The sequence below is a fragment of the Schistocerca gregaria genome, chromosome X (assembly GCF_023897955.1).
Source record: "Schistocerca gregaria isolate iqSchGreg1 chromosome X, iqSchGreg1.2, whole genome shotgun sequence".
Classification (NCBI taxonomy): Eukaryota; Metazoa; Arthropoda; class Insecta; order Orthoptera; family Acrididae; genus Schistocerca; species Schistocerca gregaria.
Window position 1 is genome coordinate 667,493,022 of NC_064931.1, and position 22,977 is coordinate 667,515,998.

Consider the following 22,977-nt stretch of genomic DNA (forward strand, 5'->3'; position numbering starts at 1 on the left):
AAGGTTGTAAAAAACAACTGCAGTAGCTTTTCATTAACTATACACCAGATTTGCATGCCTTCGGGAAAAATGTAACATCTGTAGTTTCGCCTTGGATTCAGTCGTTCGCAGTACCAGCACAGCAATTCTATCTTGGCTAATGTTACGAAGCCCGATCAGTCAGTCACCCAGACTGATTCCCAGTATGACGACGATACTGATATCCTATGTGTGTGCAACAGACGTACTTATGGGACATGAAGCAAAAGAATTATCACAATAGGTTTATATCTGATCAAGAGTGGACCACTGTGACCAAGGCAGTGGGACAATAAGAAGTATTATTTGTAATTACTTAATTTCTTTTTAACTAGAATATTACAGCTGACATTATTCCTGCATTTGATACAAGTTGGTCTATTTCTTAAGCTATTTTAGTTCCTGTACTTATGTCCAACTCATTAGAGACTGTTTTGTTGGTGTTATGATTGTACAAGTGTAAAAAACAAAAACAATTATCCGTTTTTCCATGTCCGCCACTGTAGCTGTGAGGTCAGCGTGGCAAACTGCCATTCAGAGCACACTGTTTCACTTCCCAGTAATGCCAAGGATTTTTTCTTGGTGGGAGGAAACGAAAAGGGTCTACTCAGCCACGTGTTGCCCAATGAAGAGCTACTTGACTGAGAATTTGCGGCTCCAAGGTTTGGAAAGTCGACCAAAGACGGGAGAGCGGTGTGCTGATCCGATGCCGCTCTATACCGCATACGCATAACGCCGTATGGCAGAGGGTGACAACACGACTGGTAGGTATCTTGCACGCCTTGGGCCCGGTCACGGAGTCACCTTACTTTTTTCACCCGTTTCTTAAAACTTTGGTAAGAACTACTCCCAAGAGCAAGTATTTGTATGACTTTATTCTTTGTGGATAATGAGATAAAACACGTGCTGTGCTGAAGGTAAAAGTTACATAGTGTCCTCCCTTCCCCTACATTTATCACAGTTTATGTACTATGAATGTACGTAATATGCACGCTAGCATGTGGGGAAAGAAATTAATGATTCTGAATTTCCTGTTTACAGAGCAATATAGTATTATACAACTAAGGATTTTTTCGTATGTATTTTTCCACTTTTGTTTGAGAGTGTTTTGTGGATACAAATAAAGTAACTACTAGGAGTGGAAATAGTAGTGTCACTCAGTGTTCTTGTATAATCTGATAGTTTATATGTTGTGAACCATAATAGGCTCTCTCAATTTATTCTGATGAAGACTGTAAGTATACTACATATTAGTATTGTTTTAATTAACGCAGAAATGTTTTGAAATCAATGTAACATATAGTTATACACCTAATGATGTGGGATGATAGCGCTGTTTCGTTGTTTCCTTCACCGCTGCCTGTGTGGGATAGTGTGTGAATACTGAAACTATGTCTTACATGTTTAATGCCTGAACACTATTCTCTGAAATGACTCATTTGGTTTTTGTACTGTGCTAGTATAGGCAGCAATCCAAAGAGTTAACTACTTTCCAAATGCACAAAAATAATTAATTTGGATATATTTGGAAGAAGTGTATGGTTCAGTTTCACTTCTAATTTACTTCTCAATGATTTTTGCTGATATGCAACAAATGGGAACTGTTTGTTTAACGTTGGCTAATGTCGTTTTCAGGTATGCGGTAGTCACTTTCCATACCTCTACTATTCGCGCAATTAATGCATTATATGTTTATTTCCATATTATTAGCCTTACGAATTCTGACTAATGTCTTTCGAACACTGTCTTGCTTTCACTAAAGACCGTATTTTCACATTCCTCTCTTCAATGAGATGTAGTGGTTTAAATTTGTGCCATATTGGGTAGCACAGGGAAACATGAAATATAACTGAGAAGCCACACAGAAAGGTTTTAACTATATACACATATACATGCTTCTGGTTCCAGAGGATAATGCAAAAGGAAAACCAAAGTAATTAAGGGTTACATTTAGAAGGAAGCTAAAGATGAGACCAAAGCTTTCCTTACGGCATGCAGTTGCTGAGGGACACAGAAAATGGTGCTACTTGGACACACTAATGTTGTGAAAAACATTAAGACACGTAGGGAGAGATGTTCTTACATGCCCTTCGAAATTCCCACAACACAAACATCAAAGGAGGGTCTCAAGTTACACTGAGGTATCTGAAGTAGACTACAATCCACATAAAAATGGATGCTGTGCTTGATTGGGTTCAAAATGAGGAGGTGTCCCATAACACAGATGAGCATTTTCCTATTATTGACTCACCAACACCAGCACCACCACCACGATTAAGACCACCAAAAGCAGCAACATTTTTATCCCCAAGGAGGAAGAAGTAAATGCCTTAGAGCAGCACCTTCGAGAAGGGGATTCTCGAACTGGAGGCAAAACAAAGAAACAAAGATGCTAGAAACTGCGCTAGGGTGTAAGGACACAAAGTTATATTGCCTTTATATTAACCCTCATGAAACTACGTAAGGTGGCACAGGTAATCAGTTTTAGAAAAATAATATATCAGACAAAAAATAGTACAATAAGTGGCCGTTTCTCTCACTGAAATGTGTATTTGTTTTGAAACTGCCAAGATTTATTTGTGTCACTTGTCAAGAACCTATTATATCAATCATAGTTTGCATTTATTAACTTTTGTAAAAGGTGATTTGTTATGTGCCACTGAAACATAAGAGGACTTAAATGATTACATTGTAGCTTTGTGTAACTGATGTGGTAAGAGTGGCACATGTGTGTTTAGCTGAAACACTATAGGGAAGTTGATCTGCTGAAAGACCAACAAGTAGTAGTATGGCTCAGAAATTTGTAGAACTTTTTACATGAGTGCACTGGACTAGCTTTGTGTTCATTTCAAGACAAGTGAGGCAAGCAGTATCTCGGTAACACATTACAAATATTTTTCATTTTTATGTAACGCACATGGGAAGGAGGAAGAATATTAAGTTAATCTGATACGTAATTTGAAGTTGATGTGTTTGAAGACCAACGAGTAGAAGAGTAGCTCAGAAAGTGCAAGCAATTTGAAAATTAATAGGGTAACAGAAAATCTGTATGGGTTGAAAACTTCTTTGGTTAATTGAAACACTGCTGACGAATTGTGTTCCAAACACTTAAATATCAATAAAACTTCTAGTTGATTTGTTCAATATATGAGTTAATTAAGAATTTACTGTGAATGATTTACAGGGACATGCATGTGTACATATGAAGTAAAAGGGATGAAACTGTATCTTCGATAGAACTTAAAAACATGCTTTGAGATGGATATGCAGTGTAAAGTGAGTACATTAATAATTAATATGGCATTGTGACTGTGTGATACTGACATGTCAGTTAAAAGCTTTGTTGTTCAGCATTTCATGTAAAATTTGCCTTTGTTAACAATTAAGTCAGATAACGCAGTTTCAATGAATAAACCATAATATATTTGTGATCATGTACATTTATAGATAAAGCAGTAAGGAAACATTTGACGGGCGTTATTTATGTTATTCTCTAGATACACTTCTAAATTAGCTTTACTGTGAGTTTTCTGTTTGTATACAGTTAAAATTATCACAGTAGGAATTTATAACACTTCCTGCCTCTCATTGCGAAGATTTTAAGTTCATGTAGAGACTTACATTTTATATCACAGTTACTTCATTACTTACTACATCAAATGTACGATCGATAACATTATTACGTAAAACTGTTATTGCAACAGCATTTTGAACATCAGTAGCAAAAGGCTTCAAGAAAATTCTCCACTAACCCTTTCGAGGTTGACGGGAACATATGTCCCAATAAAGTAATACGCAGTTTTGAGCGGTGGGACACCTGTGTCTCGTAGCTGTCTAGTATTTCGGTGTAGTGAGATGCTTTTGGAACTTTGAGAAAAATGCTGCGAACCACGGGGTGAATCTATTGACTATGAGCGATTAAGTGGAGCGGTGTGTGTTTATAGATGGCACAGTAAGACTGTTTCACGAAAGTCAGATCAAATAACATCCTTCGTTCTAAGAATGCCTGAAGTAACTAATTGTGTTATCGTATACATCATGGACGTTAGTTTGTATCATTACTACACACCTCAGTAAGTCAGCTGGTTTTTACATAGTGTGTAAGTTGTGGGACGTACATGTCCCGGAAAATTTCATAGAATGTAGAAAACATTGGTTTGGGTAAGTAAAAGACATCTTCAAATGTTATGTTGTAAACTTCTTACGATATTTCATATTTTCATTGTCAAGAGAGTAAAGTTGTTTTGGCACTGATTTGTTGTATTTTTCCAGAATTGCCATCCTGATAAAAACATTTTAATATTAAAAATTTTACTCTGAAAATGAAAACATGGACCTAGTTAGGTTCGTGTGACATTTGTCACCACCGATTTTCAAAGTCGGTCAGCTTCAAATTTTTTTTGGAAGTGAATGTGTATTATTTATCGCAAAGGAAGACAGTTTTGGACCTCATTTTTCAGATTTATGTGAAATAAATTTTATTCATGGGAAGGTTATTGAATGGATACTAAATTAACATTCGACAAACATTCTCTCTGGAGAAATTTTCTCATTAAATACCTTTTTTTTTGTTGGCAAATTTCTGGCTTCATATGGTCGTATTAGGCATATGCCTAACGAAAATATTTCATCACCTAGAAACACAAAGGGCACTTTCATACCTGGGTTTGGTAGGAATGAACATCGAGATTAGGCAAGTTGATGTGATTCATTTGTCTTATGAAAAATGGAATTACGGAATATTCCAGCGTCATATTCTTTCACATAAGCAAATATATATCTTGCGTCTTTTACTGAAAGAAGAACTACAAAATAGTTTTAAAGCTCAGGTGTTGACGTCCGCAATCGGAAGGGTTACGAATTCTTCCAATCAATACTGCCAATGCAGTTTGGAAACGGCCATTTCTGTTTAAACTTCTTCTCAACTGTATAAAAGTGCTCTGTTGTTGGTTGTGGCGTATGTCCTGGCTGAAAATGTGTCCATAGATCTCTTGACATTTCTTTCACAGTATTTGCCACCATTGTGTGATCGATTCAAAATAAAAATTAGAGTTGACGAAACGATGCTACTGTAGAGTAATACCTGAATTAAAATATTTATTTGCACACAATTTGAGATTTGTAACATTAGTGTGTTTTAAAGTGGAAACCGTAACCTTTAATAGTAGCCTTCAGTTCCAGAGCGCATATTTATGATTTTCAAACCAGCAAAACAGTCTCCGCTGCAAACTTATTAAATTTGTGTTTTGCGACTAATAACACCTAGAAAATTGTTATTGGCTAACTTTCCACAAAACTACGCTAGATCTGATTTTAAGTAACGCATTCTACATATATATCTACATAGATACTCAGCAGTCCACCATACGGTGCGTGGCAGAGGGTACCCTCTATCACTACGAGCCATTTCCTTTATGTTCCACTCGCAAACAGAGCGACGGAAAAACGATTGTCTATATGCTTCCGCATGAGCCCTGATTTCTCAAATATCATCTTCGCGGTCCTTAGGCGCATTATATGTAGGCGGCAGAAGAATCTTTCGGCAGTCAGCTTCAAACTCTGGTTCTCTAAATTTTCTCAATACTGTTTCTCGAAAAGAACGTCGCCTTTCCTCCAGGGATTCACATTTCACTTCCCGAAGCATCTCCGTAACCCTTACGTGCTGTTCAAATTTACCGGTAAGAAATCTAGCAGTCCGCCTCTGAATTGCATCGATGTCCTCCTTCAATCCGACCTTTTACGGGTCGCAAACACTCCGGCAGTACTCAAAAATAGATCGCACCAGCGTCCTATATGCGGTATCCTTTACAGCTGAACCACTCTGTCCTAAAATTCTCCCAATAAACCGAAGTCGACCATCTGCCTTCCCTACCACAGTTCTTACATGCCCGTTCCATTATATATCGCTTTGCAATGTTACGCCAAGATATTTAAACGACTTGACTGTCAGGCAGGGCACTAGTCATACTGTGCCCGAGCATTAAACGTTTGCTCTTCCTACTCATCCGCATTAGCTTACATATATCCACATTTAGGGCCACCTGCCGTTCATCACACAAACTCGAAAATTTGTCTAAGTAATCTTGTATCTTCCTACAGTCATTCAACTTCGAGATCTTACCGTCTTCCGGAACAACGAAAAAAAAATACCTAATGCTAGTACGTTACATGTTTATACACAGTAAAAATTTAGTTACAACTTGGGTAAATAACTTACCTTGATGCAATGATCAGAAATTTCTTTAACGTTTATTGGCTGCTGAAAGATGGTCAAAAAACGGAACGCTGCTCTCCAATCCCTTGATATAGTCGAAAGTATTCATGTTCATCCTTGCGTTTTCGAAGAATTTGCTGCTTGGAGATCTTCGTGGCTGGTGATACAAATAGTGAAATTCGCAGTGAAGATACGTCTGGTTGTATATTTCATGTAATGCGGTGCCTGTTCGCCTTATTTTCTTCATTAAGGCTAATGTTGGTGGCATACTTTTGAGGGACAACATTCATCGTTATCGCATCGCTATTTTAAGTCAGCTGTATGGCTCAAATTGTAGCTGGAGTTGCATCTCGCACACAGGCCGGACACCCGTAGATGTTGGTCAGCTGATGCTGCTTCTTGTAACTGGAAAGTAATGCATCCGGATGCCGTGCTGTCCATCGCTTCTGTCGCTCACGTCGGATGCAGCCCATCACAAAAACGTGAAATTCTACGCTAATGATGGAACTTTCCTTTTTCTCTTAAGAGGGAGGTGTTCCTTATGATAAACGTACTGCATAGTTGCAGGCGGTAGTTTCTGTTGCATGAATTCATCGTTTACTGATAGTATGATCTTAGCCGCCTGCATCTTTCCTGCATATGGACTCTGAAAGGAGCGTATATCTACAGAACAGAAGCCACAATTAGGTGTCAGTAACACTCCCGTGGAGTACGCCCCAAATTATGTTCTGAAGCTTTCTTTACGTTGTGATTGACCTGCTGGATGCTGTTTGTTAGAAACTCTTCATTCCAGTCATACAGCCGGTCTGATATTCCGTACTCTCGTATTTTGTTCAGTAGGTTGCAGAGCAGAGATGTATCGAACACCTTCCAACCTGGGCGCCGATATATAGAAGAAGTAGACGGACAGAGCTAGATAGGTTTCACAGTCATCATTCTGAAACAATTTCGATTCATAAACAGGAGATCTTCGGTTCCCAAAAATATCATCATCATCATCTCGTTGCGCTCGTTTCTGAGCGTCATGACAACGCGAAGCAAGCGTCTCCATTCTGGACTGTTACTAGCCTTTCTTACAGCCTGATCAAAAGGTAAACCCGAAATCATCTTGATTTCGTCCATCCGCTTGTTCGCTTTTTTCCCCCTCCATCGATGTTTCCTTCCATCATTCTCTCTAGATTTTCTCCATCTCTTCTCTCGTAAGATCTTGAACTTCATCATCACCACTCTCTGTCTTCTTATCTCATATTCACAGCTCTTTGTGTCGTAGATGGTTGACCCACAATAGATGAAAGAATGAACGGTTTCCAGTTCCTTTAATCGATCTGTGAGTGGGACCTTTGCTCATTATCATGAGTTTGGACCTGCTGAGATATATCTAATCCATATCATCATCCATATAATAAGCTAAGGTCCTTTACTTTTGTGAGCAGCTTAGCAAATTCATCTTCGCTGCTGGCTAAAAGCACGGTGTCTTCAGCAAATACGAGCTTGTTAATAGTTCTTCCACCAACTGAAATGCCTTTAGTCTACCCATCAAGAGCATTCCTAATAACGTGTTTTTTGTAGATGTACCGTTTGGGAAAGGACACAACTCTGTCTGACTCCTTTTGATACACTGAAGAAATCAGATTGCAAAGATTTCTGATCACTGCCCTCAGGTGTGGTTAGACACCGAACTCTGCAAGTACCTGCGACTACTTTTTCCAGACAACACAGTCAAAGGCTTTCCTATAATACAGGGACCTGAGTAAAACAGGAATACAGAACTCTCGCGGTTTCTCAATTATTCGTCGTGTGTTAAAGATCTAATTAGGAGTTCCTTTTCCTTCAACAAAACCTGCTTGTTTCGTGGACTTTTTAGGCTGCATGTACGACTCCAAACGCTGGTTCAAGATGTAGAGGAAAATTCTCCTTGTCTGAGATATGAGAGAAATAGTTCGATAGTTGGAACTGTTTCTGATTGACCCTTTCTTGTGTGGGAACATGAAGAGAGATTTCGACTAGTCTTCTGTCCATTTCCCAGTTTTACAGAATTTTTTACACAATGCAAGCAGCACACGAACACTTTCCTGCCCCATTTCTTTGATCATTTTCCCACTTACACCGTCTACACCAACTGATTAATAATTCCTCATACGGCGTTCACTGTTTCACTGTAAGATTGTGCGTGCCATTGTAATTTGTTGAAGTGATTGGCTGTCCACACTGTTGTTGTTTCCAGAGCACAACTTTTCATAGTACTGTTTCCACCTCGCAAAAATGTCTTCCTTGTCTCGCATAGGATTCCCATTCTCGTCGTCTACGATCCACGTACGAGGATTAAATAAAACGGTGACGCTGCTGAGTCTCTTGAAAAGATCACGTTCTTGACTGTGATTATGATGTTCTGACTAATCACAGACACCGTTAATGTCCTCTCTAAAGCTCTACAATTTTTACAACAGACCAGAGTCGTTGAGGTAGGCTTATGGTCGCAATATTTCTGATATTTATAAATTGTGAAAGAATGTAAGACCCACGGCAGGAGGTAACAGAGCCCGGTGAGGCTGTTGCCGTGGTACCATGTATCAGCTGTCTGCAAGCGCGCCAGCAGTGGCTGTATTTGCGCAGCGGCGCTCACCGTGCTGATGAGCGTCTCACGTAAGCTGGACCCTGGCGCTAAGCTGCGACTTGCACGAATGTAAGCACTATGCAGCCCACAGAGACCACGCGAAAAGTGCGAAAGACACAACAAACAGTGGCACTCTGAGGTCACGCACAGGTGAAACAGAAAAACAGAACTAAACAAAAGGGACGAGAAATGTAAGCTGGACGGTGGAAAGTACAAATGTCATCGTTAATAAGGTGATGAACGTTTCCTTCACGGGTTGTGTACTTAATGGAGAGAGGTCAACGAGATACAAAAGTGGAAAAGCGAGTACAGAGATGAAAAGGTAAATATACATAGCTATTCAAATAAAGTTATGTGATACTTGGGCTCAGCTGTTACGTCTGAAACGTGAAATCTAAACCAGGTTAACACGGACAAGGACCTAAAACCTGCACCTCAAGACTTCAGGACCGTGGTCTTAATCAGCGCGCATTTTGTCGCAGCGATATGGACCACTGAAACACGATCACTTGCATTCTTAACTAGCAGAGAATATAAAAAATGTTATCCATCTGGTTTTTATACACAATGTGAACGTGTAAATTAAAGGAAGATTACAGTTTGTCGTGCTATTGTTGAATTAATTAGAGATGGATAACAGATCAGCAGGACATGGAGAGGTGGAACAACTGGCTGTAGTCTTGCAGCAGTCACAATTTTGACATTCATCTGAAGTAATTTAGAGAAATCGCAGAAAACTAAAGAACGATTAATTAGAGGACAGTTTAATCCCACACGTTTTGAATACAAATCCCGTGGATTGCTCGTTATCACTGCGGCACGTCGCTTGGTCTTACGTCATCTAAGTATATTGCTACGACCTGTTGCTGAATTCGGACTCAAAAATTATATAGTTCTCCGTTTGGAGAACAATACACACCGTAAGTTGTCCGTTCTATTACATCGTTTGTTCTATTGCAACATGGATGATTAACGACATAGTATCTGTTTTCCAGCATCTGTAATTAGAAGTGGGCACACATTTACTAAATCGTGTTCCTGCTTTTTCACTTGAATTCAAGTATCTCGCAGCACTATCCAACTTTAGAGGTAACTAAAATAACGGAAAGCCATTTACAAAGGTGTAAGAATACCCTCGAATGTAACCAACATTTTTAGCAAGTTCAACTGCCCTTTGATGGTACCTGAGAATAAATCTTACGACAGAAATGAGTGAGTGACTAGCAACAGCACCAAATGTATTTTTTATTTACCTTTGTTCTTATAGATCTGGAGTACATGTAAATCTAATTCCGAAAGGAAGAGATGGGATAGTAATTTTGCTGTCTCAAACACCTGTACTACCATTCAGATTAAGTTTTTCAATTATTTCCCTAAATAGGTCTTTGAAAATGCCGGAATGGTTCATTTTAAAAGGGAACGGTCAATTCGCACTCCGAGCTTGTGCTCCACCTCTGATGACCGCGCTGTGGGTGGGAATTTAAACTGTCATCTTTCTTTCTTTTTCTTATCAAAGACGGTGCGGAACTTCATATTAGGCAAGAATGAGAAATGAAAACAGCAGCAGCCTTGTTGGATGAGACAGCCTGGAGTGATACTGGAACATCAAGGAAACTTACATCACGGGGACTAATTTCACTCCCTCCGAATATAAAAACATTGTAATTACCGTTGCATTTCGGTTGACGTTTCGTATTTTGAGTGTATTACATTATAAGAGGCATCATATAACAGTGGGCAGTTGTGAAAGTTGTTCAAAACACTTCAGACTTTAAAATGAAATTACAAGACTAATTTGTGGACTAAAAACATTATTTCTACAATCAATCTGAAAGTGACAAACTTTCAGCGTTCCAGCGCAACACAACAGAAGTGAAGCAAAAGCAGGAGAGAATAAAGTTAAATCAATATAAAACACTGTTTCAAAGAAGGTGAATTAAGATCTATAAGATCTACCGTGATGCCTCAAAAACTAGTGAAACCGATTAAGTGCTTAAGCATCGTTGTAGCTCAGTGACGACGTCAAAGAGAAGTACAGACACTCTGAATAAAGATTGCACCGACTGATTTGACACGAAGTATGCCAGATTTACAACCAACAGTGTTTGTAAGGTAGTAGAAACAGATTCAGGATAGTGGCTAACCATGGATATAAGCAGCTTTTACTTGAAAAATTTCTCGAAATGGAGTTGGAGAACAGTAGAATAGAGGGCCCATATCTCAGGTGGATGCTTAATTTCGGGTAGCTAAATATCTCCCTTGTTTGCTGCTGTACTGTGTAGCACTCTCCGACAAACAACCCACAGGCTGTGGCTAAGCCATGTCTCCGCAGTATCATTTCTTCCAGGGGTGCTAGATCTGCAAGGTTCGCAGGAGAGCTTCTGTGAAGTTTGGAAGGTAGAAGACGAGGTACTGCTGATATTAAAGCTGTGAGGACGGGGCGTGAGTCGTGCTTGGTTAGCTCAGTTAGTAGAGCACTTGCCAGCGAAAGGCTAAGGTACCGAGTTTGAGTCTCGGTCCGGCACATGGTTTTAATCTGCCAGGAAGTTTCATCCCAGCATTTGCCTGAAGCGATTTAGTGAAATTACGCAAAACCTATATCAGGAAGGCCGGACGCGGGTTTGAACCGTCGTCCTGCCGAATGGGAGTCCAGTGTGCTATCCACTACACCACCTCGCTCGGTGCATATTGCCAACATTATAAGTCGACATTGTTGTCAGGCAACGTTATAGCTGCACGAATTGCAGCCCCATGCATGGCAAAATTTCCGGTCACTGTTGCCCGGCAATGTTTGCAGCAATATATTGACAGGCCAGGAGTGTTCACACGAGCAACGCAATGGCCACGAAACGGACGAGAGAGACATAGTGATAAGTGGGTGTGGCTCTGCTGTATTTTCATTCCGCAAGGAAGAAAATTACCATAACAAAGAGAAACAGGGTTATGTGTATGCGATCTTTTTTAAGTAAGTGAACAGCTTTGGAAACTTTAGCTCGTGAACTGATAATGGATACGTATCTTTTTCAGAACGTTGCTCGATTTTGAATATATCATTTAAAAGTAATTCGTCCGAACTGTTAAGGCCAATACCAATACGAACGACGGTGTACCTGTTAGAGCCATACTGGCAATCATACGTCAGTTTTTGGTTAGTGGTGATACGCAAAGAAGTGATGTACCACTTTAGAGTGCACTTCTCCTCTATATGCCTCATGGTACAATGCGTTTGCAATGCTTTGATAGGACTCAAGGAATTCAATACAGTAGTTTGAAATAACAGTCAAATGTTTATGTTAATGTTTTATTGAGGTTCACCAGTACAGTGATGGAACCGTTAACTTTGTAAGTCTGATGCCTCTACGACTAGAGTTAGCAGTCGTGAAAAATAATGTATTCTAGTACGGTAACGAAAAAAATTTTGGCGGATTCTCGCTCCTGACTTGAATCCTATATTACACTTTTGGGATATTTTGAGACGCCAATTTCGTGGCAGGCCTCACCGACCGACATCGATACCTCTCCTCAGTGCAGCACTCCGTGATGAATGGGCTACCATTCTCCAAGTAACCTTCCAGCACCTGATTGAACGTATGCCTGCGAGAGTGGAAGCTGTCATGTCATCAAGGCCAAGGGTGGGCCAACGCCATACTGAATTCCACCATTAGCGACAGCGGACGCGACGAACTTTTAAGTTATTTTCAGCCAGGTGTCCGGATACTATTGATCACTTAGTATAGCAGATTCATGGATTTCATGGTCGTCTCGTTTGCCCACTTCTAAATTCCTGTAGACAACAACCAAATCGATTGCGTCTACGTACGCACGCTAACTTTCAAACTGAAGCGAAATTATAGTGTTGCACGGACTTGACACTGCAGCACTGCTGGCCTGAGAAAGAGGAAGCGAGCGTGAGAGTGAGAAAGAAGCATTTACAGGCATAGAAAGAGAGAGATATGGCGTGGCTATACGAAACATTCTCCACCCTTGGACATCATCAGCAACGCGTCGACATCTACCTGCTACTTCTCGTCCCACTACCAGCATTTCCCACCATATCACGATATTGCCATGTATTGCAGCTATGTTACAGCAACAATGATAACATCAGTACTGCGGCTTCGTATTTCCGTAAAATATTACCCGTGTAAACGCATTTTTATACGAGACAAAAATTATAGTGTAACAAATTCTTGTAGTACATATGAATTTACTTTTACGTCTAACCAGCAGAGTGTATCGACAGTTTTTCGAACATGAAATCGATGGTTTGCTTCATAATGTCCGACTCGTTACACGAACCAAGTTATGGTTTTCCCACGACGGTGCCCCTGCACATGGCAGCCGAGAAGCAAGATAGTGTCTCATTGTTGCTTACCTTGATAAATGGATAGGTCGTGCAGATCTCTGGATCTTAACCCCTTTAACTTATACTTTTGGGACCATCTTAAGAAGCTCGTGTACGGTGTTGCAACTGAGAAGGTAGCACAGCAACAGCAGCGAACTTAAAATGGCTGTGCAACTGTGCAGAATGAGATGAATGGAACCTGCAACATTCCGAGAGTGGTAAGATGTCGAGCGCGTCACTGTCTTCATCTACATGGACATCATTTTGAACGTGTACTGCGGTAAATCTACTGTACGTGGTTATGTTGATTTCCGGGTCCATTAGAACCATTGCTATCTGAGAAGATTTTTGTGCTGCATTTATGGTCCCTACTCTACTGCATAACTCTAAAGTAAAGCAATTTTAGGCGAAACTAACATTCTACTCATATTTTGATGCATGCATTGCACCCACAAAGTATATACTGTTACTTTTGAATCAGCCAGTATAATGCAGTCATTGGACACATTAGATGTGTCATATGAAAATGAAGTGAATTACTCTCCTTGCTGACTTCCAGAGTCTCTTGTAACATTTGATGGGAACATACAGGAGTTGGACGAAAATATGAAAACACCAAAGACACATCACATTACCATGCCTAATATGTTGCAGGGAACTCGTTGGCAAACAAAGCAGCTTCTAGTCGTCTCGGAATGGATCCTGTATGGTGTTCCAGGACATTTTATACCATTCTTCTCGCAAAACAGTGGCACGTTCTGTTAGCGATGATACAGGTAGATAGTGATCACGCACTCCTCTCTCGAAAGTATACCATAAAAGGCTCAATAGTGTTGAAATCTGGTGAATGCGAATGTCGTGTGACTAGGGCCTTCCGTCGGGTATTCCGTTCACCGGGTGCAAGTCTTTCGATTTGACGACATTTTGGCGACTTGCGCGTCGATGGGGATGAAATGATGATTAGGACAACACAACACCCAGTCCCTGAGCGAAGAAAACCTCCAATTTAGCCGGGAATCGAACCCGGGCCTTAGGATTGACATTCTGTCGCGCTGACCACTCAGCTACCGGGGGCGAACTTGAAACCCGGTGATAGTGGTGGCGACGGGAGATGCAACAAAACCAGTAGTGGGCGATGCGAGCGATGTGAACAGGGTCTCTATCATCTTAGAATACAGCACCACCAGTCAGGAACAAACATTGTACCACGCCATAAACCTATCAGCAGAAATGTCCACACAATCCTTGGCAATAATGTGAAGTTGAGAGTAACAACGGGGCCCATGGGATGTTGCGATATGGCTGCCCAAATCGTCACCTAACCTACGCCATGTTTCACTATTTGGACATAAACTCGGCCAGCAATTGGAAACAGAATGCAACAAGACTCATCCGACCAAATAACATTCTTACACTGCTCCATAGTCCACGTTTTATGGCTTCGGCTGCCATTTGCAGCACTGATGAATAGTTTTGGAATTTCAGCTCGCCGTGAAATTCCCTGTTTATGAAGATCCGCTTCGTGTTTTGGTGCCGACAGGGTTCCCGAGTGCGAAGTTCAGTTCTGCAGTGACATTTGCTGCTGTCGTCCTCTCAATTTCCGTCACACTACTCTTCAATGACCGTCCGTCACGACCACTCAACACGCACTTTCGGCTGAGTTGTTATTTAGCGGATAATGTTTTTCCACTTTCCCTGTATGAGGTGTGAATCCTCGACGCAGGTCCTCTTAAAACACGGAAAGCTTCAGTTCCCTTGATTACGACAGCACCTGCTATTCGAGCACCAACAACTTTTACCGTTCGAATTCACTCAGCTGCGATATAATACACTGACAACTACACAGAACACTGTTCTCAGCACCACTGAGGTTTGCAACGTATTGAGGATATGACGCAGGTGCCGTTCGCGGTCAAATACAACAGCACAATCTGCAGGCTTGCTTACCCTCTGCATATATCCAAATATGCAATAAATTACAAAGAACCGTCAAAGTTGCAATATCAATTTCTTTTATTACTTGATAACTAGAGCCTAAGCTCCTTTATCAAATCATCCTACAAAACAGAAACCAAATATTAAGCACTTTGTACATAGCAAAACTGTCGCATAGTACAAAGGTAACCGCATGTTATTGTGCACCAATAAGCTACGCAAGAACATACATTACGAAGACCACATGAATTTTCCTTGTAGTTGAACATACGTTTAGTATAAAACAGTACACGGCTGAACATCATCCACCTAACTGAGATACGGACGTGTGGAAAATATTAGGAAGAATAGCATAGGGGCCGCTTATCTGAACTGCGCAGTCTAGGAGTAGCTTTATTTTACATGTATTTTTCCTGTTATTACAGTTTTTTATGAAGTGGTTGGCTGCATATGCGGTAACAAGCATTTCAATGTACGTATTTCAATTACAGGCAAAATGTTTACAAAAAGAAATTTAATTTACAATATATAACGAAAGTAAAAAGGCGTCTATATGTTATCACTGCAGCGTCATACTCGGCCAATCGTTGAAATATATTTTGAACGCCTCGACGAAGCCAGTAACACGAAAATAAATTTCCAGACCAACAAATAGAATCATGGAAAAACTTAAAAGACAATTTATCAGGACATGGTGAGATAAGAAAATCCAACGTAAATAAAACCACGCAGTCACGTATAAAACCATTACACGAAAGTCAGATTTAAAATAGTGGTAAAATCCCACAGTCAGGTATAAAACCATTACATACAATCGAACATTAACTAAATATACATCTTCATTTAAAGTCATGGTAATAAGGTCATATACTCATAAAAAGGAGCGTATATTCACAAACGTTGTAAATTATCGTACGTAAACGTAAGATTTTACACAATGTGGAGCTATTTTTTACCTCTCAAAAATGAGTGTAGAGCAGAAATCAGTAATAAAACAATGAAATATTAATGTAACAGCATTTTCCTAACAGAACTTTAAAATAGTACTTCACTACTAAAACATAATTTCATGTATATAAAAACTAAGAACGTCAAATGTAAAACCAAAATTCTACATGATATTGACCATACACCAAAATACACCACTTTCGCATTATTTACTAAGCTTCACGCTTTCCACAGAAGAAAATTATCAGTTTTTTTCTGAAGATAACGTGAGAATTGTGTGTTTTGGGTTTATGGTCAATATAATGTAGAATTTTGGTTTTACAACATTGACCTCATCTGTTTTTATATCCACGAAGCTGCACTTTAAGGGTGAAGCACTATTTTAAAGTTTTTATGAATATGGTGTTAAATTAATACTTTGATGTTTTATTGAATATTTCTGTTCTACACTAATTTTTGAGTGGTAAAAATTCCACACTGTCGAAAAGAAACTTACGTTTATGAACGATAACTTACAACATTTATGAAAATATGTCCTTTTTTATGAGTATAAGTCTTCGTTACCAAGGTTTTAAAGGCAGATGTACCTCAATTTTATGTCCGATTCTATATAATGGTTTTATACTTGGCTATGTGGTTTTACCACTATTTTATGACTGATTTTTATGTAATTGTTTTATACCTGACTGGTTTTATTCATGTTGGACTTTCTTACTTTGTCATGTTGTATTACATACGTTTTATGGCTGACTGTATGGTTTTATTCATGTTGGACTTCTTATCTTACCATGTTGTCCTAAGTTGTCTGACTTTTATGTAATTGTTTTGTACCTGACTATGTGGCTATTTTTTTTCCATGTACAAGTTTCTTGTCCTACCATGTTATCCTAAGTTGTCTTTTAAGTTTGTCTATGAGTTTGTTTGTTGGTATTCTGAAAATTTATTTTGTGTTACTAGCTTCGTCAGACGTCGAACATTTGTTGCATAGATATGTCGAGGATGATACTGGTATGATGGCGCATTGACGTCATTTTGCTTCCGTTCAAATTGTAACTTGAGAATTTTTTTGTAAAGATTTTTGAATGTATTTGAAATACGTATTTTCCGTTACCACGTGTGAAGTAAACCACTTTATAAGAAACTGAAAAAGAGAAGTATATGTAAAATAAAGCTGCTCTTAAACAGGGTAGCTTCGATAAGCGTCACCTATCCTACCTAGTTTTGCTAATACTTCCACACTTCGATATCTCAGTTACGTGAATGAAGTTCAGCCCTCTAATGCTTTATACCAAAGATACGTTTAAGCACAATGAAAATTCGCATGGCTGTCGTAATGTATGTTACTGCATATCTTACTAGTATGTACCAATTTTCATCAGTTATCTTCGGACAGTGGCACAGTTTTGTATCACACGAAGTGCTTAATATTTAGTTTGTTTTCTGCGTTGATTCGATAAGGAGCTTAGGGTCGAAACTAGTTATCATGTAATAAAGGAAATTAATATTGCAACTTTGACCGCTCTCTGTGATTTATTGGATAATTTGGTTGTTCAGAATAGTACCTGACGTCATCCCTTCCAGAATTCTGGAAATTAGTAACTTTTATGTTCAAGCATGCGCTTCTCGCTGTGTTCCCAATTTTTGACCAAGCCCTGTGCTATAGTAAGGTCACATTTACTGTACGGTCTAGCAACGAACCAAGTGGATGCGACACACACACACACACACACACACACACACACACACACACACACACACACACACAAGCGCACGCGCCTGCTCATGAAAACCACTAGTGTCTGATGTCATATTCACATAGGATATCGCCTATATTCAAAGATAACAGTTCACTTTGTGAGGATTTATTTATTCTGCACCAGGCGTCTCTGCAATATACAGTTTAAACGCTCTCCCTCTAGGGAAACATGCTGTTCACTGAACGATAATATACGAGAAAGATACACTGCGCTGGATTCCTAAGTGTATTCCTGGAATAATTTTCTGAGCGCTTCCAAGAACAGATCGCCGCAACGAGATATGAGAATCTGGAGCATGTGGCTGACTTCACGTTCTCTTTGCGAATGGAGAGTGAAGTCACGCAATTAACACCGGCAAAAAACGCTACTTTGACCACTAAATAACTGTTCTAGAGAAACTACGTAATACCTATCCCACGTGGGCGAATCGGATTTATCGTGAGGCCTGGAATCTGCAAGTTGAAATGTCGCTATTTTATTTCAAAATGTTACAACAACTCAGTTTATCTCGGAACAAGCAAGTTGGGTTTTTAGAACATCAATTTTCTACGATGTGTCACGTGTTTTGCAAACAATCTACTTGTCTTGTATGATTTATAGTATGTCTGCTCTACCGTTGCTGCCATCGATTTACTCTCTTGTTTGTTGGTGCTTTACTAAAATGCTTTATTAATGAATATTATGTTTCAGTCATGCGTAACTTATCAACTCCGCTGTCAGGCCTCGGGTCTGGGAGAAGACCGTCAACCTCTGCTTCACCCTCCGTATGAGGAATTGTACGGCAATGTTCAAGTAACACGTAGTTGTCAAACTGCCAATGTTGTTAATGTCAGCTCTCAGAACAGGAGCTACAAATTTTCTTTCAGGTATTCCTCAGTTACCTTCATGGGCCTAAAGTGACTGCTACAGACCCCACTGTGAGAAAAATGTTTTTGGTAGTACTGGTGATCGAACACTAGTATTCACTCCAGCAGTCGGATATGCTGAAAGTTGATCTGGAAAAGCGCACTGCACAGCATTCAAACAAGACAATAAAATAATTTAATATGTAAATTGCGATGGTGGCACAACTCTTCAGTCAATAGTAGGACAAATGTTTTATAATTTACGCCTTCCGACAGCGTTTTAAGCGCTTGTGGTTATAAATCTTTTATAAATGGCGTCCCGCCATAAAATCGCCTAAAATGGTAAGTTTGATTCCACCCATTGAATAACAATTGCAAGCCTGAAATTTAGTAACTGCAGGGACATCAAAAGTGCTCCGAGGCAAATTCAAATTCCTTCACCAACTTCTCTGTTTAGTAAATCAATAAAAGAGACTGTCCTACCTCCTCTTCTCACTCTCTACCTTCTCTGTCTCACACAAAGGCTCGCAAAATCAGGAACCAGTCTATTGTCGTTATCCACACTGCTTAAACTATATCTTCAGCAAATGTGAGAATACGTAGGAACAAGATACTTAGCTCCGCATATACAAGGTGTAAACGAAAACTGTTTACGACGTACACTCCTGGAAATGGAAAAAAGAACACATTGACACCGGTGTGTCAGACCCACCATACTTGCTCCGGATACTGCGAGAGGGCTGTACAAGCAATGATCACACGCACGGCACAGCGGACACACCAGGAACCGCGGTGTTGGCCGTCGAATGGCGCTAGCTGCGCAGCATGTGTGCACCGCCGCCGTCTGTGTCAGCCAGTTTGCCGTGGCATACGGAGCTCCATCGCAGTCTTTAACACTGGTAGCATGCCGCGACAGCGTGGACGTGAACCGTATGTGCAGTTGACGGACTTTGAGCGAGGGCGCATAGTGGGCATGCGGGAGGCCGGGTGGACGTACCGCCGAATTGCTCAACACGTGGGGCGTGAAGTCTCCACAGTACATCGATGTTGTCGCCAGTGGTCGGCGGAAGGTGCACGTGCCCGTCGACCTGGGACCGGACCGCAGCGACGCACGGATGCACGCCAAGACCGTAGGATCCTACGCAGTGCAGTAGGGGACCGTACCGCCACTTCCCAGCAAATTAGGGACACTCTTGCTCCTGGGGTATCGGCGAGGACCATTCGCAACCCTCTCCATGAAGCTGGGCTACGGTCCCGCACACCGTTAGGCCGTCTTCCGCTCACGCCCCAACATCGTGCAGCCCGCCTCCAGTGGTGTCGCGATAGGCGTGAATGGAGGGACGAATGGAGAAGTGTCGTCTTCAGCGATGAGAGTCGCTTCTGCCGTGGTGCCAATGATGATCGTATGCGTGTTTGGCGCCGTGCAAGTGAGCGCCAGAATCAGGACTGCATACGACCGAGGCACACAGGGCCAACACCCGGCATCATGGTGTGGGGAGCGATCTCCTACACTGGCCGTACACCTCTGGTGATCGTCAAGGGGACACTGAATAGTGCATGGTACATCCAAACCGTCATCGAACCCATCGTTCTACCATTCCTAGACCGGCAAGGGAACTTGCTGTTCCAATAGGACAATGCACGTCCGCATGTATCCCGTGCCACCAAACGTGCTCTAGAAGGTGTAAGTCAACTACCCAGGCCAGCAAGATCTCCGGATCTGTCACCCATTGAGCATGTTTGGGACTGGATGAAGCGTCGTCTCACGCGGTCTGCACGTCCAGCACGAACGCTGGTCCAACTGAGGCGCCAGGTGGAAATGGCATGGCAAGCCGTTCCACAGGACTACATCCAGCATCTCTACTATCGTCTCCATGGAAGAATAGCAGCCTGCATTGCTGCGAAAGGTGGATATACACTGTACTAGTGCCGACATTGTGCATGCTGTGTTGCCTGTGTCTATGTGCCTGTGGTTCTGTCAGTGTGATCATGTGATGTATCTGACCCCAGGAATGTGTCAATAAAGTTTCCCCTTCCTGGGACAATGAATTCACGGTGTTCTTATTTCAATTTCCAGGAGTGTATAACGGTGATGCTGAGGAAGTCAAGAACACTTTGATACAGGACACTTGTGATCTACCAAGCCGGAAACAGACTCAAACTGGAATACAAAAGCCATCTAACCCTGTCGGCTGTATCGTTAACGTTACTAAACTTTCCCGTGGGGATAGTGATAGAAAAAATGTTTCCGTAAACGTTGTGCAGAAACTAATTACAATTACCATTCTGTCTAAGCTTAAACCTTAAAAGCAGGACAGTTTCATAGTAAAAATCCCAGAGAAGCAAAACGATTTAACTGTTAACTTAATGCTACACAAATCCGCAATATATCACGTAAAAGCTACATAAACGTCAATTTCGCATTTTGTAAGTGGAATAACAAGGAATTTTTTATAATGAAGGACGATTTTAACCAAAATCTCGCACGGCGCGAATGCATTGTAGCTTAAGTGGGCCTTGAAGGCTAGTTTGAGGTTGTTCCCAGCTTGATAGACCCCAAATGTTCTACATCCTCATCTACACGGCTACTCAGCAAATCACACTTAAGTGCTTGGTAGAGGGTTCATCGAACCACCTTCACAAAATTCTCTATTATTCCACTTTTGAACCGCGCGCGGGAAAAACGAACACCTGTATCTTTCCTTACAAGCTTTGATTTCCCTTACTTTATTACGACGATCGTTTCCACCTATGTAGGTCGGCGTCAACAAAATACTTTCGCATTCAGAGGAGAAAGTTTGTGATTGAAATTTCGTGAGAAGATTCCGCCTCAACGAAAAGTGCCTTTATTTTGATGGTGTCCATCCCAAATCTGGCTTCGTGACACACACTCCCCCATTTCGCGATAATACAAAACGCACTGCTCTTTGTTAAGCTTTCCCGATATACTCCGTTAATCGTATCTGGTAAGCATCCCAGACCGCGTAGCAGTACTCCAAAATAGGATGGACAAGTGTAGTGTAGACAGGACATTTAGTAAATCTGTTACATTTTCTAAGTGTTCTGCCAAAACGCAGTCTTCTGTATCACATTGCTCGTCTCGAACTCACCCATTCCACTATGATACGTTCTAAACTTACCGTTTACACCGTGTACAATACTAATCAATTAATGACGTGCTTCTCGGGCAGAGTGGTGTTTGAGTGGAATAATGCTTGTTCAACCCTATTTACGAAAGTACTCCGCGGTTTCCCTAAATAGATTGTGGCGAATGCTAGCACCGTCGCTTCAGTGAGACCACGGGCCATTTTTAGCACTTTCTTTATCATCTGAGCTGTTCTTTTCCCATACGATTATGTGTAAAATTACGGGAAAAGTAACAGCATGCCTATGCCACGGATAGAGTTATAATAGCGATTTAACGCAGGAGCCACGGATGGTACTGTAAAAGTGATTTAACAGAAGGATCGTTGAAAACTTAACAGGTCTGTAGCCCAACTGTAATATTTATGGGCTAAATACAGTAAATCGGGAAATTTACGCTCCTGCACCACGAAGTTACGAAATTTATAAGAAGGCGTGTATCTCGGACATGATTCAAAAGAATATTTCTGTAAAATTTATAAATGAATTACAAATTCGTGATTATATCCATATTATCAGTCTCCATACATGTAAATATTTATTGCACTTCTACGCTTTTGTCTTTGAATTTTTTCTCCAAAGGTATAGTACCGTCCAATAACTGGCAACGCCCATTTCCAGTACAGTAATTAGCTAAGACGGATTCGCATTTCACAACACACACACAAATTAGATAACTAATATTATCTAACAGCTTCTTCGATTTATTGACATATGCTTATACTCCGTTCCTCCTTGTCTAATCATTTTGCCACAACACTCGATACCGTTTCTAGGAAAAGTGCCGTACTGCATGGTGTGAGCAGCAAGATAAGAAAGCTTACTGACCGGCTAACTATTTATAAAACCAGATTTGTCTATGAAAGGGCCGAATATATCGTCATATTTGCATTTATGCCTCCTCAGCAAAGTTTGATTCTCCCTTGCCATTAATGTCGCCCTGTTCTTTTTCGCTAAGTGCTTTAGTGGATCAGAATCCTCTTCCTCCCACGCCGATTTAAATTTTCTGTTTTCTCCCTAAATCACTTCAGGCGAAAGCCGGTTTAGCTCATCTGAAAAGAGCGTTATCACTTCCTTCTTCCATTCTATTTCAAGAGACGTCGGCAAATAGAATAGACAATTAACAACAGTCATCGAGACGTGTTCTCGCTGCAATA

General features: G+C 40.7%; 1 protein-coding gene across 6 annotated transcripts in view; it reads right to left on the minus strand.

Moving 5' to 3' along the window:
• Positions 1-22,977, minus strand: part of LOC126299171 (serine/threonine-protein kinase NIM1-like) — a 511,818-nt gene that overhangs the window by 290,260 nt on the left and 198,581 nt on the right. For 2 of the 6 annotated variants that reach the window (XM_049990932.1, XM_049990935.1), the window contains one exon: positions 2,361-2,382. The exons of 2 other annotated variants lie outside the window; for them this stretch is intronic. In XM_049990932.1, coding sequence (XP_049846889.1) covers positions 2,361-2,382 — 22 coding nt within the window. 2 more of the 6 variants (XM_049990937.1, XM_049990934.1) reach the window with 2 other exon arrangements.